This window comes from Carcharodon carcharias, chromosome 5 (assembly GCF_017639515.1).
Source record: "Carcharodon carcharias isolate sCarCar2 chromosome 5, sCarCar2.pri, whole genome shotgun sequence".
Lineage (NCBI taxonomy): Eukaryota > Metazoa > Chordata > Chondrichthyes > Lamniformes > Lamnidae > Carcharodon > Carcharodon carcharias.
The window spans coordinates 26392252-26403658 of record NC_054471.1 but is presented as its reverse complement, the minus strand read 5'-3'; the positions used below and the strand labels follow the sequence as shown (position 1 = coordinate 26403658).

General features: G+C 48.6%; 1 protein-coding gene across 1 annotated transcript in view; it reads left to right on the top strand.

Moving 5' to 3' along the window:
• The first annotated feature begins 573 nt into the window (after positions 1–573).
• Positions 574–11407, top strand: part of sde2 (SDE2 telomere maintenance homolog (S. pombe)) — a 36513-nt gene continuing 25679 nt past the window's right edge. Inside the window, exons 1-5 of the mRNA XM_041188644.1 lie at positions 574–739; positions 3661–3778; positions 5290–5401; positions 9290–9459; positions 10164–10275. Of these exons, the coding sequence (XP_041044578.1) occupies positions 632–739; positions 3661–3778; positions 5290–5401; positions 9290–9459; positions 10164–10275 (620 nt within the window). The 5' untranslated portion in view covers positions 574–631. The remainder of the gene's footprint in view (positions 740–3660; positions 3779–5289; positions 5402–9289; positions 9460–10163; positions 10276–11407) is intronic.

Below are 11407 nucleotides of genomic sequence, written 5' to 3'. Positions count from 1 at the left end.
CGTTGAGATGGAGGATCAGCCTCGATCATGCTGAATGGCAGAACAGGCTTGAAGGGCCGAATGACCGACTCCTGCTCCGACTTTCTATGTCTCCCCCCTTGCTGCGGTTTCCCTGAAGCAAGCCAGGAGTTTGTTCATTAATTTGTGAAATGTTTCAAGGCCCCCTCGGCCCTCCGCAGCATCATTTGCATAAAATGATGGTCAGTACTATGGTCAAATGCTGCTGAGGATGGAAAGCTGAAGTGAAAAGAGGGAATGCTGCAAATACTCAGCTTTCTGGGTTTGCTTTTGTACCCATGGAAATCAGGGGACACAATCTCAGAGTAAGGGGCAGGCCATTGAGGACGGGGATGGGGAAGAGTTTAGAGAATGCCAACAGTGCTGCCAAGGTGCTGCAGATCCCCATTTCCTTCCTCAGCACCAGCAAGCACGGGTCGTGGGTGAAGCTGGATTTTCCCGCGCCAGTGGCGTCACTCGCACGTCACGCGACTGGAACGCGGGGAGCGGCCCGGTCCCGTGGCGGCGCGGGGATGTGCGTCAGCGCGCTGGTCGCGCGTTCAGAGACGTCAGGACGTAGGTGCCTGGACGCTGCGTGGCTGTTGTGCAGGCGCAGGGCCTCTAACTTGCCGCCATGGAGATCTTCCTGCGTCGCCATCACCCGGACTCCCGGCTCTGGGTTGTGACTTTGCCGCACGGCTTCACCGGCCTGGAGCTCAAACAGCGCTGCTGCCAGCAGGAGGTGAACGAGTACTCATTCGCTGTGTGATCCCGGCTGCCACCCCGGGGTGGGCGGTGTAGGCTCCGGCTGCCACCCTGGGGTGGGCAGGGAGGGCTCCTGCTGCCACCCCAGGGTGGGCGGGGAGGGTGCTGGCTGGCACCCCGGGATGGGCTGTGTGATCCCGGCTGCCGCCCCGGGGTGGGCAGGGAGGGCTCCGGCTGCTGCCCCGGGGTGGGTGGGGAGGGCTCCGGCTGCCACCCCGGGGTGGGCGGGGAGGATGCTGGCTGCCACCCCGGGGTGGGCAGGGAGGGCTCCGGCTGCTGCCCCAGGGTGGGCGGGGAGGATGCTGGCTGCCACCCCGGGGTGGGCAGGGAGGGCTCCGGCTGCTGCCCCGGGGTGGGTGGGGAGGGCTCCAGCTGCCACCCCGGGGTGGGCGGGGAGGATGCTGGCTGCCACCCCGGGGTGGGTAGGGAGGGCTCCGGCTGCTGCCCCGGGGTGGGCGGGGAGGATGCTGGCTGCCACCCCGGGGTGGGCAGGGAGGGCTCCGGCTGCTGCCCCGGGGTGGGTGGGGAGGGCTCCGGCTGCCACCCCGGGGTGGGCGGGGAGGATGCTGGCTGCCACCCCGGGGTGGGCAGGGAGGGCTCCGGCTGCTGCCCCGGGGTGGGCAGGGAGGATGCTGGCTGCCACCCCGGGGTGGGCAGGGAGGGCTCCGGCTGCTGCCCCGGGGGTGGGTGGGGAGGGCTCCGGCTGCCACCCCGGGGTGGGCGGGGTGGGCAGGGAGGATGCTGGCTGCCACCCCGGGGTGGGCAGGGAGGGCTCCGGCTGCTGCCCCGGGGTGGGTGGGGAGGGCTCCGGCTGCCACCCCGGGGTGGGCGGGGAGGATGCTGGCTGCCGCCCCGGGGTGGGCAGGGAGGGCTCCGGCTGCTGCCCCGGGGTGGGTGGGGAGGGCTCCGGCTGCCACCCCGGGGTGGGCGGGGAGGATGCTGGCTGCCACCCCGGGGTGGGCAGGGAGGGCTCCGGCTGCTGCCCCGGGGTGGGTGGGGAGGGCTCCAGCTGCCACCCCGGGGTGGGCGGGGAGGATGCTGGCTGCCACCCCGGGGTGGGCAGGGAGGGCTCTGGCTGCCGCCCCGGGGTGGGCAGGGAGGGTGCTGGCTGGCACCCCGGGGTGGGCGGTGTGATCCCGGCTGCCACCCCGGGGTGGGCGGTGTGATCCCGGCTGCCACCCCGGGGTGGGCGGTGTGATCCCGGCTGCCACCCCTGGGTGGGCGGTGTGATCCCGGCTGCCACCCCGGGGTGGGCGGTGTGGGCTCCGGCTGCCACCCCGGGGTGGGCGGTGTGATCCCGGCTGCCACCCCGGGGTGGGCGGTGTGATCCCGGCTGCCACCCCGGGGTGGGCGGGGAGGGTGCTGGCTGCCACCTTGGGGTCGATGGTGTGCTCTTCTTGCTCTCCCCAGAGTGAGAGACGCCCCTCTCTCCCTCCATTCTTTGACTTCTCTCTCCATCTTTGGGTATAGTCAGTTGATCAATGTTCAATCCAAGCCCACTGACTCCCACAGCTACCTTGAATACAGTTCCTCAAACCCTGTAAGGGCTGCTCTCCCACTTTCATCATCTCTGCATCTGTTCTCGATTCCCCTGCTAGAGGAAACAGCCTCTCAACACCTACCCTGCCAAGGCCTTAAGAATCTTATGTAGTTCAATGGGACTACCCCTCATTCTTCTAAAGTCCAGGGAAAATAGGCCTGGTTTACTCAAATGCCTCCTCATAGGACAATTCATTTGTCCTAAGAGCCAGTCTACTGAACCTTTGTAGCACTTCCTCTAGGGAAGGTATATTTTTCCTAAGGAGACCAAAACTACCCTCACTACTCCAGGCATGGCCTCACCAATGCCCCGGATAATTGTAGTAAAACTTCTTTACTCTTTCATTCTAATCACTTTGCAAAAAAAGCTAACAGACCATTTGACTTCCTAATTGCTTGCTGTACCTGCACGTTACCTTTCTGTGAATCACATACAAAGAAACCCAAGTCCGTCCGAAGGCACACACTTCCCAGTCTCCCTTTATTCAAAAAAATACTCTGCTCTTCATTTTTTAAAAATCAAAGTAAATAACTTCGGCCTTCCCCACATTGTGTTCCATCTGCACGTACTTGTCCTCTCATCCAATCCATCTATACCCTTCTGACGCCTTTTTGCATCCTCCTCACCACCTAACTTGGTATCATCAACAAACTTGGATATGTTACATTCAGTCCCCTCATCTAAGTCATTGATATATAGATTGTAAGTAGTTGGGGTCCAAGAATTGATCAGTTAGTGCATGCCAACCCAAAAATGTCCCATTTATTCCTACTCTGTATTCCATCCTTAAACCAATCCTCAATCCATGTTAATATATTGCCCTAATCCCATGAGCCCTAATTTTGTGTGATAACCCCCATCTTTCTATCTCTCTTCCCTCATTTAAGACCACCCTTTGACCTCCCTAGAGGACGGGGTCACAGTCTCAGAATATGGGGGGACGGCCATTTAGGACAGAGATGAGGAGAACCATTCTGAGGGGTTGTGAACTTTTGGATTTCAGCCCCTCAGAGAGCTATGGATGCTCAGTCATCGAGCATAGTCAGGACAGAGGCATATAGGGTTTTGGGTTCTGAGGGAATTAGTGCGCTGAGATGAAGTTGAGGTAGAAGATTGGTCATGATATTGAATGGCCTAGCAGGTCCAAATGGCTTTCTGCAGTTCCTATTTCTCATATTCTTATGATATAGAACTTTAGGTGAGGAATTCCAGAGATTGGGGAAGTTCTTTACCTCTCCACTGCCTGACCTGTGAATGTGTGCATGAATGGTAAATATCCATTGGATGAAATAGATACGTGAAATAAGCATACCTGAGTTTTATACTTTATTTATTTCAACTTAATTCTCTTCATACAGGGCCTCCCCATTGCAGATGTTTACCTGAAATATAATGGAAAGCTGGTTGATGAAGAAGGGGAGCTGCAACATGGAGGAGTTTACAGTCTGGAACAAAGACTTGTTGGAGGGAAAGGAGGTAAGGTTTAAACATGACCATGGCTTCATTTATTTTAACATTTATTAGGAATCTGGGTCTGCTTTGGATACCACCTGGGTTACGGTGGTGTCACTGTTCTCGTGAGCAGCCTGAGGGGCTAACTCCCACAGCTCTGTACCTGTCAGTGCATTAACAGGACTGGTAAGCTTTTTAAAAATTCATTCATGGGATGTGGGTTTCGTTGGCTAGGTCAGCATTTATTGCCCATCCCTAGTTGCCCCTTGGAAAGGTGGTGATGAGTTGCCTTTTTGAACTGCTGCAGTCCGTGTAGTGTAGGTACACCCACAGTGCTGTTTGGAAGGGAGTTCCAGGATTTTGATCCAACGATATTGAAGGAACAGCGATATATTTCCAAGTCAGGATGGCGAGTGACTTGGAGGGGTGCACCCTTTGGTGCCCTGATCTTATACATGTTCTTGCACATGTACGTTTTTAATCTACCTACAAACAGACTGACCAAATATTTGGTAGACAATGCCTGGTAAGAACTATTAAGCAGCCTATGATGGGAATCATTCAATTTAATCCCTTCAAATTATTTTGCATAATAGTACAACCAATACAAAACAAAGAACATGCCGTGATATCCTATGTCTACTTAATTAACTTAAACAAGATATCTTCTAAATATCCTCAGCTGAATCTCTTTGCCTATTCATTCATGGGACGTGGGCATCACTGGCTAGACCAGCATTTATTGCTCATTCCTAATTGCCCTTGAGACGGTGGTGGTGAGCTGCTTTCTTGAACCACTGCAGCCCATGTGTTGTAGGAACACCCACAGTGCTGTTAAGGAGGGAGTTCCAGGATTTTGACCCAGTGATGATGAAGGAACATCGATATATTTCCTAGTCAGGATGGTGTGTGACTTATAGGGGAACTTACAGGTGGTGGTTTTCTCATGCATCTGTCACCCTTGTCCTTCTAGGTGGTAAAGATCATGTGTCTTAAAGGTGCTGTCAAAGGAGCCTTGGTGAGTTGCTGCAGTGCATTTTGTAGATGTTACACACTGCTGCCACTGTGTGTTGGTGTTGGAGTGAATGTTGAAGGTGGTGGATTGGGTGCCAGTCAAGCGGGCTGCTTTGTCCTGGATGGTGTCAAGCTTCATGAGTATTGTTGGAGTTGCACTCTCCCAGGCAAGTAGAGAGTATTCCATCACACTCCTGACTTGAACCTTGTAGATGGTGCACAGGATTTGGGGAGTCAGACGGTGAGTTACTCTGTGCAGAATTCCCAGCCTCTGACCTGCTCTATAGCCACAGTATTTATATGGCTGGCCCAGTTCAGTTTCTGGCTAATAGCAACCAGCAGGATGTTGATAGTAGGGGATTTGGCGATGATGCTTCCTCTCTAACAAGCCTGTTGCCATGCAGTTTTCCTGCTTCCAAAAATGAGGTGATGGGGAAAATAGAGATGAAGAACTATAGACAATTTTAATGGTGCAGGTGGAGAAGTGGTTTGTAAACTTTTGGGTTTATGTCATTGCATAGGTTTTGGGTCGATGCTTCGTGCTCTTGGAGCGCAAATTGAAAAAACTACAAACCGAGAGGCCTGCCGGGATTTAAGCGGAAGAAGGCTGCGAGATGTAAACCATGAGAAAGCGTAAGAGATTCTGTTCATAACAGAAGAGTTCTTTTATAGTGTACTCTTATGGGTAGACATGCCAATATTACACTGCTCTATTTTCCTATGATTGTTTCAGTCAGGCACTGATGAAGGTGAAGTGAAGTATTCGACTAGGAATGGGCATGGGGATCATGACAGAATAGATAGAAACTCTTCCTATTGGTGTAAGGTCCAGAATGAGAGTACAGGTGAATGGCAAAAGAATCATAGGTAACATGAATTGGGGTCGTCTGGATACCTTCTCTGTTATCATGGTGTCACTGTTCCCATGAGCAGTTTGAGGGGCTGACTCCCACAGCTGTACCTTCCTTTACATTAATATGACTGCTACGTGCAGCAATAGTACCCCTTGGTGACCTGATCTGCGTACACGTATACACAAAAACTATTTTGCATGGCGGTTAGTTATGATCTGGAATGCATTGCCTGAAAGGGTTGTGGTATGTAAAAAGAAAAAGATTAGTTAAGACAAATGTAGGTCCCTTACAGCCTGAAATGGGATAACTTATAATAGAGAACAAGGAAATGGCAGAGCAAGATACAAATAACTTCCCAGAAATACTAGAGAAGCAAGTGTCTAGTGAGGAGGAGGAATTGAATAGGGCTGGAGAAATTAATGGGACTGAAAGCCAATAAATCCCAGGGCCCAATAATCTACATCCCAGGGTAGTAAAGGAAGTGGACATGGAAATGGTGGGTGCTTTGGTTGACATGTTCCAAAATTCTGAAGATTCTGGAACAGTCCTGGCAGGGAGAGTGGCAACTGTTATCCCACTATTTAAAAAAGGGGAGGGGGTACAAAACAGTGAATTACAGACCAGTTAGCTTGACATCAGTAGTAGAGAAAATGCTGGGGCCTATTATAAAGGATTTGGTAAAAGGACACTTTGAAAATATCAACGGGATTAGACAGTCAACATGGATTTATGAAAGGGAAATCATGTTTGACAAACCTACTGGAGTTTTTTGAGGATGTAACTACCAGAATAGATAAAGGAGAACCAGTGGATGTGGTACATTTGGATTTTCAGAAAGCTTTTGATAAAGTCCCACATAAGAGGTTAGTGTGTAAAATTAAAGCACATGGGATTGGGAATAATATATTGGCATGGATTAACAGACAGGAAGCAGAGTAAGAATAAATGGGTGTTTTTTGGAGTAACAGACTAGTGGGGTACCGCTGGGGATCAGTGCTTGGGCCCCAGCTATTCACAATATATATTAATGATTTGGATGAGGGAACCAAATGTGATACTTCCAGGTTTACTGATGACACAAAATGTGGTGGGAATGTGAGCGATGAGGAGGATGTTAAGAGACTTCAAAGTGATTTAGACAATTTGAGTGAGTGGGCAAATACATGGCAGATGCAGTATAATGTGGATAAGTGTGAAGTTATCCACTTTGGTAGGAAAAACAATAGCAGAGTATTATTTAAATGGTGATAGATTGGGAAATGTTGATGTAGAAAGGGACCTGGGTGTCCTTGTACACCAACCACTGAAAGTAAGCATGCAGGTACAGCAGGCAGTTAAGGAGGCAAATGGTATGTTGGCCTTCAAAAGGACTTGAGTACAGGAGCAAGGATGTCATACTGCAGCTGTACAGGACCTTGGTGAGACCGCACCTGGAGTATTGTGTGCGGTTTTGTTCTCCTTACCTAAGAAAGTTTATGCATGCCATAGAGGGAGTGCAGCGAAGGTTCACAAGACTGATTCCTGGGATGGCAGGCTTGTTGTATGAGGAGAGATTGGGTCGACTAGGCCTGTACTTACGAGTTTAGAAGATTGAGAGGGGATCTAATTGAAACATATAAAATTCTGACAAGGCTAGATAGACTGGATGCAGGGATGATGTTTCCTCTGGCTTGGGGGATCTAGAACAAGGGGTCACAGTCTCAGGATACGGGTTTGGGACTGAGATGAGGCTAAACATCTTCACTCAAAGGGTGGTGAACCTGTGGAATTCTCTACCACGGAAGGTTGTGGAGACCAAGTCACTGAATATATTTAAGAAGGAAATAGATTTCTGGACTACAAAAGCAACAAGAAGTATGGGGAGAGTGCGGGAGTAGGGTTTTGAGATAGAGGATCAGCCATGATCATACTGAATGGTGGAGCAGGCTTGAAGGGCCAAATGACCTACTCCTCCCATTTTCTATGTTTCCATGGTGGTAGGTTCAATTGATGCTTTCAAAAGAAAGTTATATAAGAGCCTGAAGGGGAAAAAAATTGTAAAGGCAGGGGAGTGGGAGTAACTAAATTGCGTTTGTGGAGTGCTGGCACGGGCTTGATGGACCAAATGGTTGCCTCCTGTACTAAGATTCTACTAAAGACATACAGTATTGGACCAGAAAGGACCTTCAGTAATGATACACTGTATTAGCCTGGGGACTTTTTCTTTAGTGAAATACACTATTGGACTGGGTTGACCTTCAGTGACTAAACTCTGTGCTGGGATTGAGCTCCAGCTAATGACTGTGTGTTAGACTGGGGACCACCTTCAGTCCCGACATGCTGTATTAGACTGGGGACAACTTCAATAATGAAACACTGGAGATAACCTTCACTGCACAGGATTGGGTTGATAAAAGCAAAATACTGCGAATGCTGGAAATCTGAAACAAAAATGCTGGTAAAACTGAAAATGCTGAGTTTTTCCAGTATTTTCTGTTCTTCTTACAGGATTGGGTTGCTTGGATTTACTTGCCAATTTTTAATTCCTTTCCCTGTGTTGAAGGGCTTGACTTTGAGCTGATGTCTCGCTGCTGGACAGTGAGGTGGCACCTGCAATCCTTGCTGCATTGACTGAAAGATTTGGTTAGCAACATGAAAAGCTTGTCTCACACTCACCCGGTATATTTGGTGGCCAAATGTTGCCACCTGGTGTGAAATCAAATCATAGAGACCAGGGAGCCCCAGTTGTGACAATCTCAGTTGGAGTGCTAGTAATGTTCCCTTTCATTTCTTTTCACTGTGCGGAGCCTGTTGGTTGCACTACACATTTCCATTAAGAATGTTGCGCGGCTGCACATGCACACATCTTAAAGGGACCGCTTCTTATGCGTGACCTGTTTGTACCCTGTGGGATAAGTTCTGGACTGCTGCACAGTCACACACCTGAGCAGTTTCGAGGGAAAGTCTGGTGTTACTTGTGGCTGCAACATTCCTGGCTAATGAGGGAATCAGCTAGAGTTCCTGCTCTTACTGCTACCAGCCTGTGGCTAATAGGCGAGGACAGACTGGGCTGAAGAATTTGCTAACAGATGCTGTCAGTGTCAGCAGTGGCTCTGTTGGTCACGCCTGCCTCTGAGTCAGAGAGGTATCAGTTCAATCCAAAGGCATGAGTACAAAATCTAGGCTGACCGTTCAGTGCAGTTTTGAGGGGGATATGGCAGAGCTGCTGTCCTACAGATGAGAAATTAAATTAAAGCCTTGTCTGCCCTCTCATAAAAGGCTTAATAGCTGCCAAAGGGAATTCTCCCCAGTGCCTCGACTAATGTTTTTCCCTGAACCAACTGCACTAAGAATAGTCATTATCACTTTGCTTCTTGTGGGAGTTTACGGTTTGCAAATTGGCTCCTCTGTTTCCTATATCATAACAATGATTCCAGTTCAAAAAATACTTAATTGGCTGTAAAGCATTTTATAATGTTTTCAGGTCATGAAAAGTGCTATAGAAACTCTAGACTATCTGTTTTTGGATGCTCAAATATGGATTGTTTATTGATATGCCAGAAAGTTATCTTACTCGTGTACAAACAAAAATCAACAGCACATGAGAGGAGGACAGGAAGCCTAACTTGCCTCTGTCACTGTGATATTGGAGAAGTTAAGGCCTGCAATAATTGTTTTCTTTGTGCAGTATGGCAGAATGGATAAAGAAGCAGGCAGACCGAGAAGCAGAAAAAGAGCAGAGGCGATTGGAACGATTACAACGCAAGCTTTCTGAGCCAAAGCACTATTTTTCTGACCCACAGTATGAGCAGCAGTTGGATGAGATGTCTGAGCGCCTGGAGGACTCCGTGCTTAAAGGTACAGCTACGTTCAGAAACCGTGCTCTACTAGTGTCCAACGTTGTCACGGTTGTGTTACCAAAAGAACTGTCACATGGAGTGTTTGGCCACTTTGACCAGTCCTCGTCCAATTCTAGATCTTGGCCATGCTTTGAGAAAGTAGGGGATAGGGTGCAGTGCTTAACAGTGGAGGCAAAGCGACTCCTCACAAGTGATCAAAATCAGCTTCAGCCACTCTTGGAGCCTTCAGTGTGACTGGCTGTGACAAGTTGAGTGAGGTCTGAGGATGGATAATCCAGTGTCACTCCTTGACTATATGACTGGGTGCTGCTATGAAATATAAGGAGGGCACTGAGTTTAAGTAGAGTAAAGACATTAAACTGCCAAGTGGAGCAACATTAGTTTCTTTACTTTCAATGGCAATATTTGGGAAACTGAATTTAATGTGTACCTACAAAACAAAAGACGCCATCAGCTGTTTATTTTGAGAAAGTAAACTCCCACAAAAATTAAGATTGAAGAGATGCACAGATCAGTATTTGTTGATTTGTAATTCAGGAATAGAATGTGTACTCATGGGCAGGGGCGACAGTAAATCTGCCTCTTTCTGAACCATTTACACAGTCATACTACAAATTTTAAGAAGCAAGGTCCTTCCAAGCATCTTTCTCTGTGTGGTTTTTGTTGTCTGTGAACACTTCATAACTTTGTATTTCTGTCCAGGCTTGCAAGCATCATCAAGTGCTGTGGTGTCAGCAGAAGGTGGAGCAGTTCGAAAACGTGCACACCCTTCCACAAATACAGAGGCAAAGGAGGGAAAGAAAAAATGTCTTTGGTAAATGCATGTAAACTTTCTCTTGCTCTTCATTATTTGCTGTACCTCCCCTGCTGATTGCTGCTGTTACTATGCATTTTCCCTCTGCTATCCACAAGCTGGCAGGTTGCCCAAAGTGTCTGCGGCCACTGAGTTTCAGGCCGTGGGGGAAGACAAGCAGCATTAACTTGAGCCAGATCCTGGCCTTGTTTTGTGTTAACCCATGCACAGACCAAGAATTGAACCAGGGATCTTCCTGCGTGGCACACTAAGCCAAAGGGGTATTGCCGAGATATTTTTGCTTTAGAGACATAGAATTTTACAGCACAGAAGGAGACCATTTGGCTCGCCATACCTGTATTAGCATCTTGGAAAAAACAATTTAGTCCCCATCCCAGCTTTTTCCCCATAACCCTGCAAATTAGTCCTCACCAGGTATAAGTCCAGTTGCTTTTTGAAAGTTATTAAGGAACCTGATTCCGCCACAAATTGCAGGTAGTGTATCCCAGTTTTTAACACTTGTGTGAAGAAATTTCTCCTCGTTTCACCTCCTAGTTCTTTACCAATTATTTTAAATCTATGACCTTTGCTTACCAAAACATTTGCCATAGGATCTCTATCAAAATTGATTTTGAATACCTTTAACTGGTCTCTTCATGACCTTCTGTGTTCTAAGAATAATCTCAGCTCCTCCAATCTTTTTGCATGACAGAACACCCTCATCCCTGGTATCATCCTGATAAACCTTCCTTATATCCTCCCGGGGGCCTTGATATCCTTCCTAAAGTGTGATTCCAAGAATTGTACGCAAATAAGTGGTGAATTGTCAGTTGGACCAAGAGAGTGAGAGTATATCTGAGAGATTTATTTTTGGGAGCTGATCTTTGCTGGTTAGTAGTAGGAGTGCTATAATTTGCAGAATTGAAATTGGCCTGATTCTGGCTCCTGAACCTGCCATGGGCATGACTGGAATTTTGGGTGAGAGCAGAGTCAGCCTGGGTCAAGGTCCCCGTGACCTAATCATTTGCTGAGCCGTGCTGCACTAGGAGCATTCGTGAGGAATGTTTAACAGAGGGCTGCTGATACCCGAAGGACCATGCCCAACAAGTGTTAAATCTGACATTTCCCTCACTGATTACAAAATGTGAAAAAT